This window comes from Telmatherina bonti (assembly GCF_933228915.1).
Source record: "Telmatherina bonti genome assembly, chromosome: 5".
NCBI classification, from domain to species: domain Eukaryota; kingdom Metazoa; phylum Chordata; class Actinopteri; order Atheriniformes; family Telmatherinidae; genus Telmatherina; species Telmatherina bonti.
Window position 1 is genome coordinate 20,201,663 of NC_136623.1, and position 23,930 is coordinate 20,225,592.

A 23,930-nucleotide genomic window follows, 5' to 3' on the forward strand; every position below is an offset into this window, starting at 1 on the left:
CTCAAATGGTGGACTGACGTTAAAAGTAGAAAAACCATCCTGTGGTTTGATCACATTTTTAATCTTCTTAAAGAAAATGGGTGCTACATACAAAATAAAAAGAGTACGTGGCATGGCATTATGTACCATCAGTCTAACAGGGAAGAACATGCTTATTTCAGCAAGTCAATACCCAGTCATATTCAACATGCATTACAGCAGCATTGTTCTATTCATATTCTTTTAAGAGTTTTACTGAATATTGAAATTCCTAATTTCCGATTTAACTTTTCAAAATAAAAAATAAACTGAATACTTTCATTTATACATTTTATTACCAAAGCAAACACCATGTTATAATTTACATCAGGACATATGATAAGGCAGATGTTTTTATGCTTCATAAAGAACTGCAAATTCTGTCAAACAGGGATGGATTCCTGTTGCACAGAAAGATGAGTTCTTTCTTCCCTTCCTCTGTTCGGCCTGATGGAAGAAGATACAAACACAGTGAGAAACCCTTTTTACATGTCATTACAAGGATGTCAAAGCAAAACAGCAAAATCCTCATCGCTTACTCTGTGGATGTTGTAGCCAATGGCGGTCCATATAGTAGAGGTAACAGCTCTCAAACTCCTTCTCGCTGTAGTTGGGCACAGACACCGGAATGAATGGATCCATGCTGTCAAACCCCATCTAATGAGCCAAACAGAAAGTTACAGGATCAGACATAAAAGCTGTTGTCTTCAGGAATGTGGAACATTAACCATGTTCATGCCCACTTATGCAACATTACCAAATTGTCAGTGTCCTTTACAATAGATTTAACTGGAAAAATATATACAGGTATAGTGAGTGCAGTACAGACCATGATAAAGTAACACAAAAAAACATCAATATTTATAAAAGTCAGATTCACAGAGGGACGAAATCAATAATGCATGTTTTTAAATGCGGATCAATGCAGTGGAAAAAAGTCAACTTCAAACCCACAGTGGGGAGTGTCTAAAGCAATATAAGTGATAACAAATACTACGCACTTAGTCTGAATATATTTCATCAAGTGGGATGAGAGTATTACATTATCCTGCTTGGAGTCTTATTTAATTGCAGTCAAGAACAAGTATTAGACAGTAGAAGATGCCAACAGTGATGAATTTATTGGTCCATTACTGAAATGATCCTGTGACATAAGACAAATATAATTGTAATAATAACTACAACATGACTGTCTGCTGGCAAAGTGCTACTAAAAGAGAAGACCTGAAAGCAATGACGAGAACATTTATATGCTTCTCCACTGTATAACATATCATACTTATATACTAAACAGAACATGAGAACCTTTATTTTTTTTGTTTACAAATACAGAAAGAAACTTGATTCCTGTCAATATTGCTAAAACAAATTGTGCTTTGTTGCTGTCTGACAACAAAATCGCTCCATCTGCACATAACCAAAGTTAGAAATGAGACAAAAGATTAATCTGGTGCGGCAGCCTGTAGATGAGTGCTACAGATGGGGAAATAAAATAAAATACTCTCTGACCTCTCCAAGCAGCTCTTGAGGCAAATAGGCAGATTTGGAAGTGTTGACAGACCCGGTCTGAGACAGAGTGGCAATGATGGCACCTCCGATCTAAGGCAAAAGAAGGTAGCACTTATCAAAAGTTTCTCAAACAGTCTCTAACAACTATGTTTTCAGCAATCACAGTCTTCTCACCCAATCATTCCTCATCAGCTTTCGCAGGTTATAAACCAAAGTAAGCTCTTGTGGATCCACCTGATGACAGGGGAAATGAGTCACAGAAGACTTCCTATCTGTGGCAACTGAAGACAATAAACTGAATTCAAGGCATTACAGCATTGTTAATGTGTTTTCTCACAAAGCTTTTATCTTCCTTCTTGATGGTGGATCTTCCCCACAGGGCATTGACACCATCCACCGCCACAGCCAAGCGATAATCTGCCCCCGGTTGTCTGCATTGGAGCCTGAGCTCCTTCATCACCGCTCCAACTACATCACTGCTGCTCTTCACACGAGATATACCCTGCAGCGAAGAAAACACCATCAGAAATCTGACGACCGTGAATTATAAAGACCATTCATACAGCAGTTCTGTGGAATGAAGAAAGAATGCGAGCAGCGGAACTGTAATTAAAAAAGAATGAGCCGGATGGTTTCAAAGCAGAAGAAAGTGATTTCATGCGCAATTTATTTTATTTTAAGCTCGCAAACGTTCAACTGTTATTACAGAAAATGAAACAGGAGGTGTGTGAGGTGTAATAATACCACTTATCAATCCCAACCTGCTTTTTCAAACAGCACAGACAGATGGCTGCTTATCAATCTGTCCTCTAATCACATTTAAAATCAGCCACCAAAAATGCATTTACTGACAAGTCAAAACCCATCGTGCCTCTAAAGAGGCTAAACAGGAGAATGACTGACAGAAGGAGAGAAATTCACAGGCAATACATGAATCCACTGCTCCCGTTTGTCCTCATCAGTCTGTGTGTGGTGCAACCATATTGTGATGATCCATCACTGTGCTCAGTTCATTGGATATTGATCACTGCCAAGCACGGGCAAGTTGAAAGATGAAACTTTAAAGACTCCTGAAGGAGATCGACTTGAGCAGAAATAAACAATGCATGACTGGAATGTCTTAAGAGGCTGACATAAACCAAATCCCTGATTTCAATACATAAATAAATAACATACATAAACAAAGTTATCTCCACTCGTTTGTACATGAGACAACTGACCTGATCCACAAGCTCTCCTAAAGGGCATCCTTCCTCTGTGGCCTCCCTCCTTGTCCACACATAGCGGTGCTTTGTTTTTATCTGGGAAGGAAACAGGACTGTTTCAGTAACCATTTGGATCTTTATAAAATCACCAGTATTTCTATTCAGCTAAAAGTAAAAGGTTTGCATCCCTTGTCCTCATGTATCAAATAAAGCATGAGGACAATTACATGCAGAGGTGTAGAATTACAATTCATGATTTGAAACCAGTTTTTCCTCAGATTTACTTTAATTTGTGAAATAAAATAATTATCAGTGCATGTGAGGACTACCGGTATGTGAATACGGTTGTATGAAATTACTAATTGACTTGATATAAAAGGTGCATTAAAAGCCTCTGTTAGCTCTCTCTTTATGCAATTTCTCAGACATCTAAGGTCACAGGTAGACCAGACAAATTGAACTTGCAAAAATGTGTCACTTCCTCCCGGCAGTCCTCGCTGATGTGTTGGAGCTGCAGAGCTGATCAGTGAAACCAGGAAGTGCTTTCGAGCTGCATTGATTCTATTTTTATTGCAAATATTTTCATTTCTGCATTAGAATTTTCTGCTGTGAAACAATTAAAAATCAATGTTTTGTTGCTCTTGATTCGATCACAACTTTTTGTAAAATATGAATACTGTTGCTATAGAGACAGCAGACATGTAGTGATTGGTGTTTCCCAGAAACAAGGAAGTTTACGTTAGTTTCTTTCAAATTTTCTTACATATATTATTTTCATCTTTTTTGTCTTTTTTTCCTTTTGCATATTTAACAGACATTGCATCTACTCGGCTGATTGAAGTAGGAATGAATCTTTGATTTTGAATGCTACAACTATTCCCAAGAAATGTCTTAGGCTACTGTTTATTTATTAAACCTGACAAGACTGAGACACAAAGATAGAAATATGATGCTAACTTTGGTACTCTTGATCAAATCCCACTCTGGTAAAGGATCCTGATAATTTCAACATGCTACAATACTGCTGCTTAATGTTTTTTTTTTTTTAAAAAGGTAACATATCTCCCTCAGAACCGTTAAGTCCCTGGTTAAAATGCAAAAGTCAGTGCCTTTTGAATGGCTGTAAAACTTTCCAAAGTTTTTACTTTTGAGAGGAAGGGTTCATTGGTGATTCTGAAGTTGCGTAACCAGGCTGTGGCTTGTAATGGCTGATCAAAGCGTGAAGGCTTATAGGATGATGGCAACAGCTCCCTACAATTCTTCACCCAGAGGTGAGCTGAACAAAAGACAAAAGAAATGCAGATGGGACAACATTATCACTGTATGCTGTTCTTTCTGGTCAGCAGTCACAGATCTTGCATGCGTTACTGCGTTTGTCTCACCATCAGGAATATGCAGCACCAACCATCCCTGTGTGTAGCAGAAGTGAACTGTGTGGCAAAGAGACATTGTCTTTCCAGTACCCTTTAAGCCATCTGGGAAAAAAAGTTATTAAGGATGACAACAGGATTACTCTGGATTAAAGAATATAAGAGTGTTTTCTGTTTTCTTTGTGCACATTTGTTTTGAAGGATACAGAACAAATATCTCAGAGCAGGTTTGTTGTAGTCCATTTTCTTCAGGTAAGAGATGACCTCCAAAGCTGGCTGTCGCACCATGATGCAGGCCTCATTAAACGTCTTTATCTAGAACCAGATATAAAGAATTTATATATCTAACCTAACTGGCATAGGAACTTTTATTTTTTTATTTATAATAGAGACTGTATTAAATTAGACAAGTATGATTTGTTGATTCAATGACTGTCACTAACATCCAACTAAAGACTTGCCTGTTGCTGATACCGCCAGGGGAGGCCATGAGGGAACAGAGGGCGGACATGCGCAGAAGGCAGAGTGTAGAATTGTCCTATGTGTTTCTCTGACTGGCAAGCCTGAAAAGAAATAAAAGTGAACTTATGGCTCAACATCTTTTAAAAAAAAAAAACAAACATAATCTAAAATCATACTTGCATGGCATATTTAGCTTGGGCTAAAACTGGGATCTCGGATATTAAATTTCATGGCATCTCATAAATATATAAATATGTGCTGATATAATAATGATGTTACTTGAACTGTAATGCTTTAAATGTTTTTATGTGCAGCACTTTGACTTGTTTTGTACATGAAACGTGCTATAAAGACAAGCTTGCTTTGCCTTGAATTCTGCAACTTATAGCACACACTGATGTATTCATTTATAAAAAATGACTGATTTTGTAATTATTCGTTGGAAGAAAGAGAGTTTTAAAGCTGCTGTCAGAAATATTTAGCCCTGGTACAGTAACAGCAGTGTCATTGTATCACTGTTTGTTAATGACTTACTGTGGGTTTAGTTTAAGTTTTCCCTATTTCCCCATGTCATTCCAACCTTGTTTTAATCGCATGTCTAAATTATCCAAAATAATATCAATCCAAGTGTCTTATTTGAATCCTATATTTTAAAAAAAAAGCCAGCTTCAGATACCGGATCGCTCTCCTGTGTCCTGAAGACTGAGAAGGTCTCTGGCTCGGACTGCACAGCCACAGCCTCCTGCTGCTTCCCACATCCACTGGTATGGAGAGTCCTTATATGTGCTACCTGAAATACAGCAACCTTACGTTAAATCATTTTAATCTCCTCTATCTGAAACTCAAAAATATGAATATGTCAAATTATTTATTATGAACTGTGGATCTTCACTCAATGAAAATGAGCGAAGAAAAAATCTAATAAAATGTAAATATTACCGTCGGCCGTAGCCTGAGGGTAAGTCTCTGAAGAGCCATGATCTGAAACACAACAGCATCTGTGAATTACGGTGATATTTCAGAAATCGTGTGTGATGAAAGCAAACATAACACAAAGCACAGTGTCCCGTAACCTTGCATAAACACTTAGCTAACAGCTAGCTGTAGCTCCCTGGAACATTCACAGCGAGCTGTGTGGGCTGGGAAAGCTGCTCACCTGCGGCTCAGGTCGTCAAATACACGCAGGGATGATGTCGGCTTATTCTTATCAAGCATAAAGCATCCAAACTTTATAACGCAGAGATATTACCAAACACATCCCCAGTGGAAGTCAACGTGCCAGATCTGTCATGGGCAACGCCATCACGCATTACAGGAAGTGACGTCTACTCGTCAACAGCCAATTAGGTCGGCATGGTGACAGGACGACTTTTGTAAAGTTTTCCTCTAAAAAATGTTATATACTCTTTGAAATGTGAGTGTGCAGAGTAATGTGTTCAGGGTGGCGATTTTGAAAGCACCAAACAAGTCTTTTTATTTACTGAAATTATACAAGACTTTGGGTACTCTTTTATTATTTTGGTCTGATTTCTCAGTCAACCGCCCACCCCACCCCTCACCCCCTGTTTATTCCTGTTTATTGTGACAAAAACAACCCAGCAAACTGTATCAAAAATCTTTTTTTTTTTTTTAAATGTGCATTTAATGTTTGTTTTTCACCGTATCTCTGAAATTCTGAGCAGGCTACAACCTTTTATCCAGGAATGGCACTATTGTCATGATTGCCATATATTTTCACAGAAATTTACTTGCGTATTTTCCCCTTATCTAACTTTTGTTGTGTATTTTAAAGTCCCTTAGCTATAATTTCAGGGTTTCAAGTTGCAGTCCTAGAGACTTAAAATGCAGATATATGCTGATTGTGTAAGCCAACAGATGCAATCTCAGTTGCTATATGTATTTTATAGGTGTAGTTAATAGATTGTGACATCACAGCCTTGCAATGTGCAAATGTCTTAGAGGAAAAAGTTCTAAATATGTGTTGTTTCTCATTTTAAAACTTATTTTAAAATCTTTTTAGTAGTGTTATGTTTTTGTGTTTTGATATTATTTCAGATCAAACAAGAGAAGAAAGTGAAATGTGTTTTTCTAAAAAAAAAAAAAACTAAAAAAAAAAAAAAAAGAATGCGATTTGTAGCGAGTACAATTTGTACCTTCCTAAAAAGTCTCATTTGAAAACTGAACTATCTCTGGCTCACGATTACTTTAACACTCAAATGCTAATATTTACATACAGTGCAAAAGTCTTGAGTCATAACTAATGTTTTATATCCCAATCCAATAGATCCAGATGTTCTTGGAGCCTAATCTTTAAAGTATATCTGCAAAGCTTCAATAAATAATGTTGTCAATTCATAAAGTCTTATTGAGTGTTATTAAAAGGAAAAGTGGTGTAACACATTGGTAAACATGTTCCTTTCCTAGATTTTTTCATGCATGTTTTCAGCCATCAACTTAAATAATGAGCAAATATTTGCAAAAGCTAATAAGGTTTTTTGGTTTGAAGAATAAATATCCTGTATATGTTGTGTATTCAGTTCAATATTGGTTAAAATAATTTGCTATTAGGACTGTATTCAGTTTTTATGTTATGCTCCATTTTCATCATATTTGTATATCAAGGGAGCCTAATTTTGACAGTTCCATTATACATACGAAATGTTACCCTCTGTGGTATACAGGGATTGCAAGTAATGTAGCCGTAATAAATAAATGGATAGATAGATAAATAAATAAATAAATAAGCAGGCCCTTTTTTTCTTTTTAAAGTAGATATATTATTTATGACCAAAAAGATTGTTTTTGTTTTCTGCACAACTGTTCCGGGACTATGGCAATGTTACTTATGTGCAGTGCATGGATACAGTTGATGATGGAGCACAAAGGTTCATAAACCTTAAAACCCTTACACACCGCCGCACGTCGCAGGCTGAGCTCACACATACTGCTTTATCCTTGACTTAAACGCTGGCATATTGTCATTTATAAAGCTATTCTTTGTCTGCTTCTAATTTATCTTAAACCTTTCTCTTTCTATTGTTTTTAAAGAAAAAAATTCTCTTTGCTACAAAATTATTTCATTTAATCTATCTTTGAGTTGGGAACGTGTCATTTAAATATGCTGCACCTTACTCGGATTCAGGTGAGAGATCAAGTTAATCTTAAGGAAAGGGTGTCACTTCGATAATCGAGCCAAATCTTAAAAACATAGGAGACAGATATGACTGGAATGTAATGTTTTGACAGACCATTCTTACCTTTTGGCTTACAAAGACTATGGACCAACAAGGGCCCTAAATTGTTCCTGATGACAGGGGTTCGCAGTTGTTCAGTTTATTACATTGTAGGGAGCTACAAATGACTACATGGTTACTACCTCAAAACGGGAATAACAATAACGGTGATATTTAAAAAAAAAAAAAAAACAGTGGTAGACCTATAAGTTAATTTTATGATGTTGTTTTTAACACCATGCTTACCATTTGAGCCTGAAGTATGTTTGAGGTTTTTGTCTCGATTATGTGAGTCTGGAACTGTTTGGATGCTATGTTTAACTGATGCATATTAAACAGGTCGGTCTCATGTTAACTTTCCAACAGTCAGAGTGTTTATAGCTCATCTGCTTCCCCCTGTGAGCTGAAAACCCATCTCGCATGACGCACTGCAACTTCGGAGCTGCTCCCCAAATCCTACCAGCAGCCTACTTTAGCCAAGTCGTCGCCATTTTATTAAGCACCTAAACAGCCCTCCCCGATCGCCTATTATGAACCGCAGTGAAATCCTTTGCTGTATTCGCCGTTTTATCTCCTCCTCTGTCCATGAAAATGGCCACGCAATTGCATTCCCGCACATCCACCAACCGCGAACCCTCTGCACAGTCAGCTTGTATCTCAGCGCGCACACACACAGACACACACACACACACGCAAAACTGCAGCTTTCACTCCGTCATCCTGACAGCAGCTTGCATGCCTAAGAGAGCAAGACGAACCATTAGAACTGGCGGGAGCGATGTAACTTTCCCCGACAGAAGTGGGGAAAATAAGATCCAGTGAGTGTAACCAGTCCGCCACCTAGCTGCGGAGACGCGCCGACGGAGATCTATCGACTCTATGATTATGAAAACACCCGCGCTAATGTTGTTGCACAGTAGGCTCTGCGCTCTGCTGGGACTGAAACTCGGTTTTAGGGGGTGTTTTAACCTCTGCTGGCCTTAGTTATGTAATCAAGGCATCATCTAATGCAACAAAAGCAGCGGATTTCTGTTGGTGCGAAGGGGGGAGAGTCGGACAGCAACACCTTCACCTCCTGCCGAAACGCAGTTGGCTTTGGGACGCGCTCTCGGGTAAGTAGCCCACGTAGCCTTATTACAGATTGTCATGGCAGTCTGTATCACTGTGTGCAGGCCTGTCATCATCAGCGAGCCCGGAACACGGCAGGTTAGACAGCATTTTGTGCGTTCGCTTTGCGCTAATTTTACCCCTTGTTGCTGAGCATGTTTCCCCTCTGTTCTCCTTGCATGGTGATATTTCTTTTTTCAATGTTGCTGACACCAGCAGGGTCTGGCAGAGGACAGATAGAAGAGAAAGAGAGAGAGAGAGAGAGAGAAAAAAAAAGGCGGCTCGGGATTAATCCACATCACAAACACCATCAACTGAAGGCACATTTTGATGCTACGTACGCATTTACTTCCATGTTGAGTTTTAGTTGGCAGCTGTGGATGTTTTAGGGCGCCTATAAAAAAATTTTTTATAGGCTTTCGGAGATCAGGAGTGACGACAACAACAACACGTGCGTATGTGTTTCATTTGTAAGTGCGACAGCATCAGACAGATGGTGCTTTTCAGGTTGGTGCGCAAAGTCATTATGGAGAAGGAAGCTTCTGTTGACGTCTTCAGTTTACCAGGGATAGGTTGCTCCAGTGCGGTAACACCCCCTGTGTCTATACTGTATCTACAGTAGCAATATCATTTAAGCCCACGCAGCTGCGACCTGGGTACAAAATGTTCGAGTTATATAGTTCTAAACACTCACTGGAGGGAAGTGTGTGTGAGAGAAGGAGAAACTCACGTGAGAAAGTTCCCTGAAAAGGTGGAGTGTGTGTGTGGTGGCTCTGACTGCGAGGCTTCAGAGATGCCATCACCGGGGCCCAGTTTCCAACTGTGCTCATGCTGTTGTCAGGCAGATGACAGGGGTGTTGTAGTTATCGATGATAGCACCGTCACGGGATGTGATGATGGGCTGGAAATATGGAGGGCCATTATCATGATTTAATCGTTGCCTCAGGGCTTCAGAGGAACCACACTGCCTACAGTGTCAAGTCCACCCATCATCTGGTCACTGGAAGTAGCCTCTGGTCATTTTTAAGTTGTGTACGAGAGGTAAAGCTCCAGAGAGTATTAAAAGTTGTTAGTATACTCGAGTGATGCTGAATGAACTTGCCCTTTTGAGTTTGAAATCTGCTGCTTTGATTTGTAGACATGCAGACACTGTAACCCACAAGACTCGGTTGTCTCCCTCGTTCAAGCCAGACTTACAGAGAAAGCTGCTTGCAGTTATTTAAGGTGACCACTGTCCACCTCTTTGCCCATTTTTATTTCACTGTAAGTAGGATCGCCCTTGAAAACGGTTTCCAATACTGTTACATAAGAGCAGTTACGGGAACAGATGTTGATTCGTGCTCTGTGTGATTCAAGGAAAGGGGTTTGGGCGTGGAGGGACCAAGAGGCAGCGAAGAGAGCCCACAGAGCACTTAAAACGATAACATTATCTGAGATGCTCTTGTAAGTTTAAGGGGGCAGTTTGTTGTGTTGGGAGACAGATGAGCTTTTTTTTCATAAGAGGCTCTCATGAGGGAGGCAGGGTGTGTTTTATTAGAAAATGAGCGAGTATGTCCCTTAATGAGAGATTCAGAATAATGAAGGAAGCATGACAGAAGATGCTGCATTCGGTAACTCGTCTGGGCAGTGGGAGCGGGAGCGAAAGTTTCTCTAGTGAGGAGAATGTTATTTTAGGGTGTGTTTCTCTGCTGTAATGTTACATTAAAACTCCATTTACAATGGGGTCAATGAAAAGCTTACTTGACTTAGAGGAAGCAATGGGAGGAGGAGGAATTTGCACTCCTTTCCAAAAATAAATTTTACCCTTTCCTACGGATTTGTGTTACCACTACTGAAAGGGGAGGAGGGGAATGGTTGCACTGTGAATGGAGGGATTTAGGCTGGTAAGGAGGAAAAGAACAACACGGACGAGGAAATATGGTTCTTATTAACATCGATACAGTGTGTGAGTTGACTATTTTACTGTGTGGTCTGTCGAGAGGGGAAGAGAGAGGATGGGACTAATAGAGAATGCCTGAAAAAGCTTACAGCCAAACATGAAAAGGGGGGTTTCAGAGAGAAAAGAAAGTACAGCAGTGGAAAGGGTGGGAGGAGAAGTGCTTGTGGGAGTAGCTGAGAACAGAAGGCGCAAAGACATTGGGGAGAGGAGGGGAGGAGACTGGATCAAGTGTTTGAATTAGTCAGGAGCTGATTGACTGATACATTGATTTGCAGAAAAGGTACACCAAGCTTTAGAAGATCAGTGAAAGTTGACGGGTTTAAGGGGAGTTGGCTGGCTTTGAGACGTTTCATTATTTGCTGATGTTTAAGAAAAGTTGCCAAAGTTGTTTTTGGGGAATGTGAGTGAGTCTTCCAGTTAGTGCCGACATTCTGGGAATCTACAACGTTGATTGGCCTCCTGGATTTTTTTTATGATGAGATCATCTCTGTGGACACAGACTTTAGCACCTCTCTACGGCTGTCTGCAGAAAAGGGACTTTCCCTTCAATTCCTGTACTGCTGCAAATCAGCATCTGAGCTCACTGAAATGACTAATCGTGGCCTCTGTCTTTCTGTCCTCACTTTGCCTCTCTTTCTGCTGCAGATTTACCCAACTAAAGCCTGAAGGACAAGAGAAAGATCTTCCCTTGCTGGATGAAACCACTCAACCGTACTTGGACTGTTAAAGGATTTTTATTTTTTTCTTAACCCTCTGATCTACACCTGCATTCTGCTTTCCATCTTTCACCCCACCAGCCCAACAAAGCTTATTTAAAACTGTTGTACTGGGACCCCAACCACACCCTGCTTCTCCCCCCTGACTCCTCTGATGGACCAGAGAGTGAAGGGGGGAACCCCTCCAACCGCTGCCGCCACGCTGGACCCCGTTTCTGCACCTGAAGACTCTGAGCTGGACAAAGTGCCAGAGAAGAAGAGGAAAGGGGAGGTGGAGAATGGCAGTGTGGGGAAAAAAGAGGAGGAGAAAAGAGGAGCAGGAAAAAAGAGGGAAGGAGACAAGGGGACAGTACTGGAGCTGCTCATTGAGGGACGTTGTGGAAGCATAGGGCAGCAAGAGCTTCCCATCTCTGGCAGAGAGACGAGCTGCCCTGAGGGAAATGTACGAGTCCGGATCGGACTTGAAGCCAAGCGCACCAAAAAGCCACCCAAGATTTTGGAGAGCTACGTTTGCAAGCCTACCATCAGGACCTATCAGAGACAAGGCAGGGGGGGACTGCTAAGGGGGGATGGAGAAGGAGGAGCAGGCCAGCAGAGTAAAAGCAGCTCCACCACAGACGAAGCAAACAGAGAGCAACGCTCAGGCTTGGATGCTGTCCAGACCACATCCAAAAAAACTGCAACTGCAGCTTCACCACCACTTACATCATCATTATCATCCTCGTCAGCACAGACTCTGTTGTTATCATCAACATTTACTACAGATTCTACCCCAGCCTCGGTCCCTGCCATAACCAGCCAAGGGGCCAAGACTGTCAAACAGGTAGGTTAACAACGAGGACAATTCATCTCGCATGCATACACCTTCCTTATGTCACAAGCAAGCAGTAAATCTGCTCCTAAGTTAGACTGAATAGAGAAAAGGAAAAAAAAAACACCAAGAGTTGCATGTGCAGAAGGTCTTAGTCAATTATTAATGACACACAAGTGCTGTTGCTCTGATTTGGGTTTTTACAGTTAACCTCCAGGCTTATAGATGAGTCTGAATCTTGCAAAGTCACCCAGCTTTCTGCTCTCTTGTAAAATGAGCTATTGTCTCAATACTGAAACCTAAGCAGCACATTAGAATTAACAGATCTATAAATAGGACAACAGCACAGCAACCACTTGGAGTTATTACAAACATTGGTCCATTAGTCCTTATACTAATCACCCAAGGGGAAGCTTATAGCTTTAGCTGCTAAAATGCCACTCAAGCAGCAACATACCAAAATTACAGAACAAGTATAAAATGTCAAGCCTTCTCATTGGTATTAGTAGCAATTTATAACCACCAATAGCAGTGCTTTCCCACTCGCTTTCAGTCTCTGCTTGGCTCTCTATATCTGTCCCTCTCTTCTATTTTTACATCCCCTCTTTTCTCTACCTGCTCTAATTTATCTTTCACTCCCCTCTCTGTCCCTGTCCCACTCCCTTCCCTATGTTTTCCGCCTTTGTATTTCTCCTTTCTGTGTCAACCCCATTCCTGTGTCCACCTCCTCTCGCTCTCCTTCTTCTGAGTGTGCCCTCTTTTCTCTGCCCGATTGAGTCATTTTATCCTTGTACTCTTTTAATGGACAAGCAATAACAAAGCATTTCAGTTACTGTCTCTTTCATTTGGAACTTTGCTGTTGTCAACGGTAAACTAATGGATGCCAAAGCCTTTGCCTTGTGTGACACAGATTACATGTTTGCATTCCCCAGGTTCCTGTCAAGCTGGACGATAAGACAGAGGAGAAGTCAAATGGCTCATCAGAGAAAGTGAAGAGAGACAAGGTTCCAAGCGTCAATGGCCAGCCTGTCCCTGCAGGACCCAAACCGTGCTCGCCCACAGCAGACCCAACCACTCTGTCCGCCCCGTGCATGCAGATAGCCTCCACAGTGGAAACCAGGAATGACGGGAAGAGCTCCAAGAAACATAATGGTTTGGTTCAGATGGCCAAACAGAAGGGACTATCGAATGGGAGAAGCTCCGCAAACATCCTTTGCACTTCAAGCTCATCAAAAAGCAAAGCTGGAAAACAAAGCAGTCTCTCCTCTGTCTCTTCCATGGACACTCCAACAAGGCTTTCAGGCTCCTCTAGCTCTGCAGACTCTCCCTCTTATCAGCCAGTCACCCCTAAACAACAGTCATCCTCAACCGAGGAGCTCTCCCCTGCTCGATTGCACAGCCAGGATCCCTCTCTGCAACCTCTATCAGAGAAAAAGAAAGAGAAAGAAAAGAAAGCGAAGAAAGAGAAACGGAGAGATAAAAAATCAAAGCGAGACAGACTGGATGCTGATAGAGCAAAGAGTGAGAGCAGAAATGAGGTGGTCAAAAAGAAGAAGAAGGAGAAGATGAAGGATGGAAAACCAAGACATGGTAAAGAAAAGGACGAAAGACACAGAACTGATGATCCAAGGAGGGATGAACTACAGATTGAGAAAATGAAAGAAAAGCTCAGTCCAGACAAACAGAAAACTGAAGATAATAATAATACAAAATGCAGTGAAGCGGCTGGTAATGGTAAACTAGATAAAACCTGTAAAGCGGTGAATCCTAGCAGATTAGACGAGAAAGAGAAGACAGATGACAGTTGCAAGCCAGCCAAACAAGCTGAACCAGCAACAACAGCTGATACCAGTAAATCAAAAGAACAAGACATCTCAAGACATCCAACTGTGCCTCCAACCCACTCTATTTCTTCTGCTCCTCCCCCTCTGCCCATGCCTTCTGCCCATGCCCCCATTTCTCCCCCTTCTTCACCCCCTGAGCAAGACAGCCGACCGCTAAAGAAACGCAAAGCCAGAAGGCCCAGCTGGACCAAGCTGGTGCACCGTTCTCAGAGGTTGGAAAATCAGGAATCTCCTTCAGATTCCCTACATAATTCTTTTCAAAGTTTCCCCCAGATCACCAAGACGCTCCTTCCTGCCAAAGCCTCCATTCAGCAGAGTGATGAGTTAAACCCAGCTTCATCTAACTCCTTATTCAGCAGCTCCTCCCCTCTGTCTTCTGTAGTCAAACCTTCAACCCCAAAGCAGGATCAGCCTACATCAGAGTCAAGCCCCACTGCTTCCAGATTCCCTGTAAGCAGTGTTCGAAAAAGGGGTCGACCAAAATCTCACAGCTGTAGCATAGATGAACCTCCCCCTCAACTTTCACCAAAGGATATCCCAACTGAGGTTCTTCCCCTGGGGTGTGATGGAGTTCAGAACGCTCCTGTGCTGGAGCCAAGTCCAGTCCTGCAGTGTGCCACTCAGTCTAAATCCAACCCCAAGAAGCGAGGCCGTCCTCCCAAACGCCACTTTCTTGAAGACCGAAACGGAGATGGACTGAGTCACACGGATCACAGGGAAAGGAGTAAAGATTTTCACCCTCCTGAAAAGGGAACACGGCAGCTAAAGATCAGGAGACTGATTAATGAGATGAAGAAACGAAAGAAAAGAAGGCTTCATAAAGCTATCCTGTCTGGTTATGTAGGAAAGGAGGGAAAGGGAGGTAAGCCAGCAGGCGGTGAAACCTCCCTCAGAATGTGTAAATCGATTGAAGCTACAACAGTACACACACTTTCAGCCCTGTCTTCCTCGTTTGGGAGCAAGCTGGGCCCTCAGATCAATGTGAGCAAGAGAGGGACCATCTACATGGGCAAGAGACGAGGACGCAAGCCTAAATCTCAAACAGCTAACCTAAATTCCAGCTCCCAAACCTCCACGCAGACGTCTCTGTTTACCAGTCCTTCCGAAACTTCTCTCTTTGCATCTAACCAACCACAGCATCCTCCCTCTCATCCCTTTCCTTCCCCGTCTCTTACCCACTCCAGTGGAGCCCAGAGCCCTTACAGCGAAGGCAGCCTTACAGAACCGACACCTTCCTTCCTTTTTTCTCACCCTTTCTCCCTCCCTTCCCCATCCTCCTCCTGCACATCCCCCCGTCCTCCCTCCTCCTCATCCCTCTCCCCCTTCGTGAAAAAGAGTTGTCCATGTCAGGGAAGACACCACTTCCCTTTTCACCAGTCGTCATGTAAGCTCACTTGCGCCACCCCTCCAGTCCATCACACGCCTGGCTCTCCCGGCCACCTCAAAGAAGCCACCCCCTCCCCTAGGAGTGAGTCACACAGTGATGAGACGCTGCCCAGTGACAGCGGTATTGGCACGGATAACAACAGTGTCTCTGAGCGAGGGGAGATGCGGGGAGCCCGAGCAATGCTTAGGCTGGGTCAGGGGTCAGGGATGATTCTAGGGGGTCAAAGACTATCTTCGTCTCTTGTAGACCGACCCTCCCCAGTCTCATCTCCCCTTTCTCATTTGCCTAGACTCACAAACCCTCTTACTAGTTCCACTTCTGGGGAGCGGCTAAGGGACAGACACCGGCACAGGCGTAGGGATTACGACTGTCCGTCCTCCTGTACCTGCTTGTGTCCTTGCCCCTGTCCAGGACACAACAAATGCACTCACACAGACTATTATCCTTGCGTCGGGCACAGTGCACTGAAGAGGCAAAAAAATAAACATAAGAAGAAGCACCAGCAGCTGCAGATGCAGGATCCAGAGTTTCTGGCTGAGCTAGATGATCTGATTGCACACTTCAATGAGATCCACATCGGCCGAAGAAGCTGGGCAAGGATAGGACTGGGTCAGGGCTTTGATGGGAGTGCCGCTGGAGGAAGGCGACACCATTCCTCATCTCATTCCCTCCGCTCTAATATATTCAGGATCAATCTAAACGGCTTCTATTCACCCCACCCTCCATCTTTCTCTGGCAACCCCTCCTTCACCCCGCAGCCTTTCTACCCCTGCCACTGCAACAGGAAGCCAGACAGCAGACAGTGTGGCTGTCCGTCAAAGTTCCAGGAAACAATTGAAAATATGGGGTTTTACAGCAGCTATCCCCCAGTACCCCCAACACTCTACCACCACCTCCCTGCCTCTTACCCACTTCCACCTCCTCACCAGTATGCCCCCCATCAACCTCATCATGCTCACTTCTTCCTCAACCCAGCAAGATTCCACCGGCGCAGGAGCAGGTTGCTAAGGGAGAGAGCTTTAGATGGAGAGGTTGAGGGAGAACTAGGGGGAGGCAACAGAGGAGGAGGCTCAGGGTTCACATCCAGTCTCTCTTGTGGCTGCGGGAGGAATGAACACAAACACAAACATAAACATCGCCACAGGCACTGCGAGCGAGATGTGGATGATGAAGAGGAGCTACACGAGGATGAAGAGGAACCAGAGATGTTGGATGGTTCAAAAGGACGGTCAGGGTTCATGTTGGGGCAAGGAGAGCAAAGAAGGAAAGCTTCAAGAGGATCAGGGAACATGCTTTCTAAAGAATTGCCATGGTTACGTCAGAATGGAAACATTCCCTTTTCTAACGCTGTTTCCTCCTCATCATCATCATCTTCAGCAGAGAGGTACAAACATACATCTCTCACCTCACTAGGACTGGGTTCCTCTCACCTGTCTTCATTTGGAGGAGGCTGGGGTGGCTTGGGCCAGACCTTGACTAAGTTTGGAAATCTTGGTAGCCCAGGATTTGGAAAATCAAACCCCAGCTGGAGAGGCTTCACTGGCGACCAGCTAGCGGGAAGACTTCCAGTATCAGATGGGGAGGATGAAGACGGCGAAGATGTTAATGAGTCTCACCTGTACGAGACATCCCCGCCTCCATCACATACCAACCTGTTCACTTCTGCTGTCATGGCAACAGGGGAGAGGGGTCTGAGGAGTGGATTGGGCGGTAGGAATCCAGGAAGTGGAGAGAGGTCATGGAGGAGAGATGAACCAGCATGGACAGAGCGGAGGGAGGCGGGTGAGGATGCATGAATGATATGATCATTAAGCATGTGAATGAGTGGATGTCTGACAGGTTTGTGGCTCACATGGAAGCTATTTTGGCATGATGGTATTTTTCTGGCGGTACCTGATGAATGCTACAAAAATCTCAATAGTTGTTTGTTCAATGTTGTTTGAGCTGCATGTATGCACAGCTGTGTGCTGTGATTGCTTCTTTGGCAGAAATTGTGAATATATATTGACAGTAATCTACAGTAATCTAGATAAAACAGACACTTTAACACCACTGAAATATGACAAAAGCAAAACAATTATGACAGCTAGCTGAGATAATAGGTTTATGCTGAGAGTCTTTTTTTCACTTGCACAGTTTGACAGATTTTCTTTTCGCCGAATGTGGAGATGAAACTTTGGCACAGATAGTCGTCCCATTATAGTGACAGCAGTGCTTTTTCCCAGGTGTTGTTGAGCCACACATCAAAGCCTGGAGGGTGTATGGGAAGAAATCAGACTATTCTTTTTATAGCCAGTTTCAGACTCACTCCACTGTGCGAGAGTAGTAGCAGACACACAGAGCCACTCTGCAGCCACTCCTGGAAGAATTTTTAAGAATTTTCTTCTAGCTGGAAGACAGAGTCTTGAGGGGAATCTGCCAGAAAATCTTTGAAATCTTCCGGTGTGCACTGAACCGCACACTGTCGCAGCCCAAGGCTGCTCAGTGAACACAGTCATTAGTTAACCACCACATTGGCTATTTAAAGCTTGGCCTATTCCTCACAGCTGGCCAAAAGAACCTATTTGACTTGGAAAAATCCAATAAGCAAAGAGTGGTCAGTCTTGTCAGGAGCTGTGGAAAATGGAGCAAAAAGATGGATGACCTCAGTAGGGTATGATGAAGGAACAGGAAGGAGGTCAGAAGAGGGGCAAAAAGAGTTTGTGAGGGAAAAATGTTTATGAAATAAGTTGACTATTTTATTTATTACATATCTAACAAAATGTATTTTGAAGTAAAACACATTACAAAATATTTTAATTCTAACTTTGCCTGCTTTTCATTCCCAGATAGTGTTGCACTTTAATTTGCCAGGGCACATATGCGTGCATGTTCATTTGAAAGCTATGCATACTTGTTTGTGTTCATAATTTATTTTGCAGTGTGTTTGTATGTGTATTCAGCTCATAAATCACTTTTTAATGCACTTCCCAGAAGTGATCTGGTAAGAGGAAATGTTGTGACTCACTTAATCTGTGGTCCATCCGCATGACTCAGCCTAGACTGCCCTCACCTCACACCTCCTGCTGGCTCAATCACTGATCCACATCTGTCTCATTTCCTCTCCACCACTCACAACCCCCTGCCCCCTCCGTATCGTCCGTCTGCCTCACCATCTCCCTCCTGCTTTCTATTTCAATGACTGCAGGTTTGCAAGGTGACTCGAGGAGCCGCGGGCAGCAAAGAAGTGTGCCAACTTCAGGCGACGTGGTGGTAAAAAACAAAAGAGGGCCAGGTCGACCCAGGAAACATCCACTGCCCTCACCGTCTCCCACGCGCTCTTTTGCGACTCCGTCCATATCATCACCTGACCTCTTGTCAGCACGCAGTCACAACAGAGACGGGAGAGAAATGGGAGGAAGGAGAGAGGAAACAGTGCCAGCGAAAGGAAGAGAAGGCAACGTGATACAGCAGGTGATAGAACTGGAGTTGCAGGCAAAGAGGAAGAGAGGACGGAAGAGAAAACATGGTGACTCTCCTTGTCATCAGAGGTAAACACCCGAGCTGGTTGACTTGAATATTCAGTACAACCACTCACTACTTTTATATTAACCCATTGTTTTCAGCACTGTGTGCTAAACCAGTGCCGTCTCTCTCTTTCTCTATTTCCTCTCTATCATTCTACCTCTCTTTTTGTGCTTTCCTTTTAGTCTCACCATGGATAAAACTGAGTGTGACACGCCCTCTGAATGTCAGTCAGATGTTGACCAGGCCCTCTTCCAGCCTCCAACCATCCAAAGAGAAGAGAGAGCTGACGGTCCTCCCTGGAAGAAGTTTCTGAAGGCGGGGCTGTACTCTGATGATTACAAAACTACAGAGTGAGTTAAATGAAACCTCTAAAAATACGTTGCTGCAACATGTTTTTTAATAGCTTTATTAGTTCATTTATTTTTCTCTGTTTGCTTTGTAGTCCTCCATCCCAAGCCCAGAAGAACTGTAGCGAGAGTATGGAGTACACCCCAGGGGAGAATGAGTACAGCCTTTTACCTGCTCCTATACATGTTGGTGCGTATAAAGGAATATCATAACACTGCTAATAGTTTGTTATTGCAGTTATCATTGATTCAAACTCCCTTTATCTTCTCCAGGAAAGTACTTGAGGCTAAAGAGAATTCATTTCCAGCTGCCCTATGATGTGATGTGGCTGTGGCAACACAACCAGGTACAGCTGGGCTCAGTAACACAAAATCAGCGAGTTGGAAACATAAAAAAAATACTTTTCAAAGTGGTTTAATTTTACTTTGATGTATTTCTCATGGTATTTTTCTTTAGCTTTACCGGCAGCCTGCTGTCCCACTGAAAAGGAAGCGGCGTTACTGTGAGTTACCATTACTACAAATGTTACTGTCATGTTTAACCACTGTTTGAGGGCCTTATCTAATGGTATATCTAATTCACTCAGGCCGAATGAAAGAGAGGCCAGCATCCTTCCAGCAGACAGCAGTGAGTTTTGCGGCTGAAAGTCGTTTTATTCTAATTCAGTTTGGATAATTAGCCGAAAAAAATTCCCATTCATCTCTACGTGTGCTTTTTACCACACAGGAGGAGAGCTCCACTGACATTACCAGCTTATTCCCACACCTCGACATGGAGCCTCTGACCAGCAGTGAGAGGTATGGATTTTCACATTTCACAATAAACTTGATGCACTGCAACTGCACTCGTGTTAGCACCGACGACTCATGTCTCTCCTTTTGTGTTGGGCCAGGAGCTTTGTGGTAAAACACCATGTGTTCCTCGTAAGGAACTGGGAGCTCGTGAGAGACCGGCAGATCCGAATGCGGATAGAAAGAGAGAGGGAGAGAGACGAGGACAGGGAGGAGGGAGAGGAGGGAGAGGAAGGCGACTCGCAAAGTCTGTCCTGTGATGGAGCCAATGGGGACGACAGCCGCATCAAGTCAGGTCCATGAAGCAAGTGTGTGTGTTAGTTTTTGTTTCTGTAGGTGTTTGTGCATATGTGGTCGAACTTAAATATTTTGATTTTTTTACTCTACATCTGTGTGGACTTTTTTTTTTTTTTTTTTTTTTTTGGTGTCCCGTGTTGTGTCTTATTATTTGATGTTTGCATGTATGTGTGTCTACTGTGCTCATGTTTGGCTTGTCTCCCCATATCATACTCAGCAGCTTAAACTAAGTGGTTTTCCAACCACAGAATGCAGCCTGCAGAAATGTTTCCCCTTTTCTGTCATCTGCTGCTGGTGTCCAAAAAACCCAGCAGGCATCAACTTTCCCCATTAGCAGTGAAACCACACACTTTCCATCAATGACTCTCAGACTGACTGCAGATAAAAATCAAGGGGAAATAAGAACACATAATTAGATGTGTCTGTAAAAGACATAATGTTCTGCCTGCACCTCCTTTCTTCGCTAACATATAGAATACTTGACCCTTAGACCAGTCCGTGGGGGTGGAAGTGACGGTAATCAGCAGTGACCCCCACCACCAAAGTCAGGACACCTCCAGCTCACTCACTGCCAGTCCCTATGTAAGTTAACAAATCTAACACCACCCACATAAAACAGAAAAAAAAAACTTTTAACAATGCAAGTATAAAAAAAAATGGGAAAGGAAAAAAAAGAAATCTGCTTTTGCGATTAGTTATGTGTGCTTGTTCAATCCAGCCCACCAAAGCCCAGAACAGTCGAGAGGAGGAGGAGGGAGAGGAAATAAAACGAGGGGAAAGAGAGGCCTGCAGCAGAGAATGGAGGAGGAAACGGCTGAATGATTTACTTTTGACCCTGCAGCATTCATAAGCTAACACAGACAGAGGTAAGTGAGAACATCAGCTACCGAAACAGGAGATCCGTGAGCGTGCGCACAGTTTTGCTGATTAATCCTGCCTTTATGTAGGCGGAACCACTCTGAGAAAGGGACTAGCCCCATCACTGGACAGATGGACAACAACTGATGTCACAGCACTGCAATCAGCAGTAGTAGCACCCCAGAGAACGTGTGAGAAAAAGCAAGGAGAGCTGGAAAATTATATCAGCGGAAAATACACGAAAGACTTCTTCCACAAAACTGATAGATGAGTTTGTTGACCTTGCGCTTTGAAGGGCATCGCACCAAGCATGAAACCATGGCAACGCATCTTTTGTCCAAGCGGCGAAAGATGAGAGAAACAGAGATAGACTGTCCTGGATGAAAGAACAAAACAGACCAGCTGAAATGAATTTGCACTAGTGCTGGATGAACAAGCACACTAAAGACTGTATGTATGCTGAGTGGACACACTATAAACACACACACACACATACACTTTGATTGCTCTTACTTCAGCACCTTAAGCAAATCAGAAAAGACAGATGTTGTATGGAAGGTTGAGAATGGACATATATGGTACTTTGCATTTCAGCTCTGTAGTTTCCAAGAGACAAGGAGCTCACAAGCAGCCCAGGGGAACATGAATGTAGCCTGGGCCCTAAGTAGGTCAAAATTGAACCTTCATTTAATTGTTAAGCTTTCAAAGTCACATTGCACCTTCGGGAGATGGCATGAGGAGACGTGAGCCAGTTAAAAACTGTAGAGACAGTGTTGGGGTTTCGCTTTACTTTAACAAGACAGTGTCTGCCATGTATCAGTGATCAGGCATGGGAGGGGGTGGGCTTAGCAATAGGAATTTTGGCATCGCTGCAAGAGAATTTCTAATGAGGTTTTAAGAAAGAGTTTATTTTTTTGAAAAAAAACAAAACAAAACAAAAAGGGACAGATTGAGCGCTGCCTGTTAAAGAAATGAATGGAATATATTCATGCCAGGAATGTTTATTGTTACCTATTGTCAGTATTGCTTCCGAGGGAGAGGACGTGGATGCGTGTAAAGTGGTTTTGTTTACTTCAGACTGCCTTTGAGAATGTTTCACTCTGCTTCAGAGCATTGACAATCAGAATGTCCTCGGAGGGCGAGAGCAGAGAGGAAAGGGAATTGAAACTAGACCTGATTTACCCCAAATGCTCTGTAGAAGTGCCATGTTGTCTTGTATGCGTACCTAAGCGAACTCATGCAGTCTTTAAAAGCAATATCTCCTCTGATAAGGACTATATAAGAACTTCCATTGTTTTTTCTTTCTTTATTTTTCATTTTGTTGTGAACATACGAGGGAGGGAGGTTATTTTTCTGTATAAATGAATAGTAGATTGTTATCATCTTAAGAGCATCAGGCAAATCCACTTAGTGGAAGTAAGCTTTCAGTTTCATGTGAATGTACATAGAGAGACTTGTTTTTCTTCCATCAGCAGTAGCGTGTTAAACTGGTATCATACATGACAATATTATCTAGATTATCCATAAAAGATAGTTATCACACTTTCATTTTACTCAGATGTTTTAACAAATTATTCAGCTGACCAATATATCAAACATTTCTCTTTACAAGTGACTATGATTGTATATGATTTTTTGTAGTTACATATTTTGTCTCTTTATTTTTTAGCTGAGTGTACGTTTGTTTTTGGTCCGACAATCGGTGACAGTGAATTAGTTTTTTTTCCAGTGTTAAATTCCTGCTCTCTTTCAGTAGTGTGGCTTTTTTATAACAAGCCAAGAAAGTGCAATTTCTTTGACTGTTTACATACTGTATGTATATTTTTTCTTTGTTCCTTTTTTAAACTAAGAGCACTACATTATTGCCAGTGGATGATTAACTTTATAGCAAAGGTACACATAAAGAGTTATTTGTATAGTTTGCATGATATGTAACCTTTGCTTGTTGCCTCTGATGGTGTGCATCTGAAAAACAAAACATTGAAAAACAGTGATAACTCAATGCCATAGAATGTCCGCTCAAACTTTTTGCCTCTATATCCATAATAATAAAAGCGTTTTATGTCTACTAGTGCTGGAAATCCTTCATGCAAAGCCACAAGATCTCCTGCATGCCCATGTTTATTTTGAGTGGAGTACTGCAGTGATATTAATCAACTTGAGCTAACAGTGCTATCTAGTGGTGTTACATTGTACATTTCACACGGTGTTGTCCTCCATAATGACCCACAATGGAGGAAGGCGTGATCAAAGGAGCACGATTACAAGATGGGGGAAGGCTGGAGCTCACTGAACAAATAGTCTCCTTTTGCCAGCTCTGAGAACGTCTGACAGCCTTCTGGAAACATTTGATATGACATAAAGAAGTAAGAGATGGTTTGAAGATTGCCCAGGAGCTTAAAAAAGGTGATTTTTTTTTTTTTTTTTTAAAATAAAAAGAAATCTATAAATGAAATAGCTCAAACTTTTTGAACTTAAAACTAAAAATCATCAAAAGATTTTCAAAATAAATAAAATGAAACAGCTCA

The 23,930-nt window shown here is 42.5% G+C and overlaps 2 protein-coding genes across 7 annotated transcripts; one reads left to right on the forward strand and one right to left on the reverse strand.

Moving 5' to 3' along the window:
• Window positions 1–100: 100 nt before the first annotated feature.
• dap3 (death associated protein 3) lies at window positions 101–9,381 on the reverse strand. 2 transcript variants are annotated; one of them, XM_079240502.1, is made up of 14 exons: window positions 9,246–9,381; window positions 9,045–9,126; window positions 5,504–5,545; window positions 5,241–5,354; window positions 4,564–4,665; window positions 4,309–4,417; window positions 4,115–4,207; window positions 3,878–4,008; window positions 2,748–2,828; window positions 1,865–2,029; window positions 1,702–1,761; window positions 1,528–1,617; window positions 558–675; window positions 101–465 (listed from the first exon to the last, which is right to left on the reverse strand). In XM_079240502.1, the coding sequence occupies exons 3-14, from the start codon at window positions 5,540–5,542 to the stop codon at window positions 380–382; spliced, it is 1,188 nt and encodes a 395-aa protein (XP_079096628.1). In that variant the 5' UTR covers window positions 5,543–5,545; window positions 9,045–9,126; window positions 9,246–9,381; the 3' UTR covers window positions 101–379. The 2 variants fall into 2 exon arrangements, with proteins under 2 accessions (XP_079096628.1, XP_079096627.1); XM_079240501.1 differs by lacking the exons at window positions 9,045–9,126; window positions 9,246–9,381 and adding an exon at window positions 5,721–5,860.
• Window positions 8,616–23,470, forward strand: LOC306755916 (uncharacterized protein). 5 transcript variants are annotated; one of them, XM_079240492.1, is made up of 14 exons: window positions 8,616–8,909; window positions 11,489–12,382; window positions 13,303–17,383; window positions 18,789–19,131; window positions 19,291–19,458; window positions 19,551–19,645; window positions 19,729–19,802; window positions 19,913–19,958; window positions 20,043–20,083; window positions 20,183–20,253; window positions 20,349–20,542; window positions 21,035–21,126; window positions 21,263–21,410; window positions 21,492–23,470. In XM_079240492.1, exons 2-13 carry the CDS (start codon window positions 11,714–11,716, stop codon window positions 21,392–21,394), a joined length of 6,006 nt encoding a protein of 2,001 aa, XP_079096618.1. In that variant the 5' UTR covers window positions 8,616–8,909; window positions 11,489–11,713; the 3' UTR covers window positions 21,395–21,410; window positions 21,492–23,470. The 5 variants fall into 5 exon arrangements, 4 of the variants coding, with proteins under 4 accessions (XP_079096618.1, XP_079096620.1, XP_079096621.1 ...); XM_079240493.1 differs by lacking the exon at window positions 8,616–8,909 and adding an exon at window positions 9,229–9,355; XR_013771315.1 differs by lacking the exon at window positions 21,492–23,470 and having other exon boundaries at window positions 20,349–20,555; window positions 21,263–21,291.
• Window positions 23,471–23,930: the final 460 nt, after the last annotated feature.

What these genes read in the sequence shown, in the direction of transcription:
- dap3 (XM_079240502.1), bottom strand. Translation starts at nt 5,542, where the DNA reads ATGGCTCTTCAGAGACTTACCCTCAGGCTACGGCCGACG. An exon ending in TGCTCTGAGATATTTGTTCT is followed by an intron (nt 4,208 to 4,308) that starts GTATCCTTCAAA and finishes TTTTTTTCCCAG; the next exon opens with ATGGCTTAAAGGGTACTGGA. An exon ending in CTCAAGAGCTGCTTGGAGAG is followed by an intron (nt 676 to 1,527) that starts GTCAGAGAGTAT and finishes TTGGCTCATTAG; the next exon opens with ATGGGGTTTGACAGCATGGA.
- LOC306755916 (XM_079240492.1), top strand. Translation starts at nt 11,714, where the DNA reads ATGGACCAGAGAGTGAAGGGGGGAACCCCTCCAACCGCTGCCGCCACG. An exon ending in GGCTGTGGCAACACAACCAG is followed by an intron (nt 19,803 to 19,912) that starts GTACAGCTGGGC and finishes ATTTTTCTTTAG; the next exon opens with CTTTACCGGCAGCCTGCTGT. An exon ending in CACTCACTGCCAGTCCCTAT is followed by an intron (nt 21,127 to 21,262) that starts GTAAGTTAACAA and finishes TGTTCAATCCAG; the next exon opens with CCCACCAAAGCCCAGAACAG.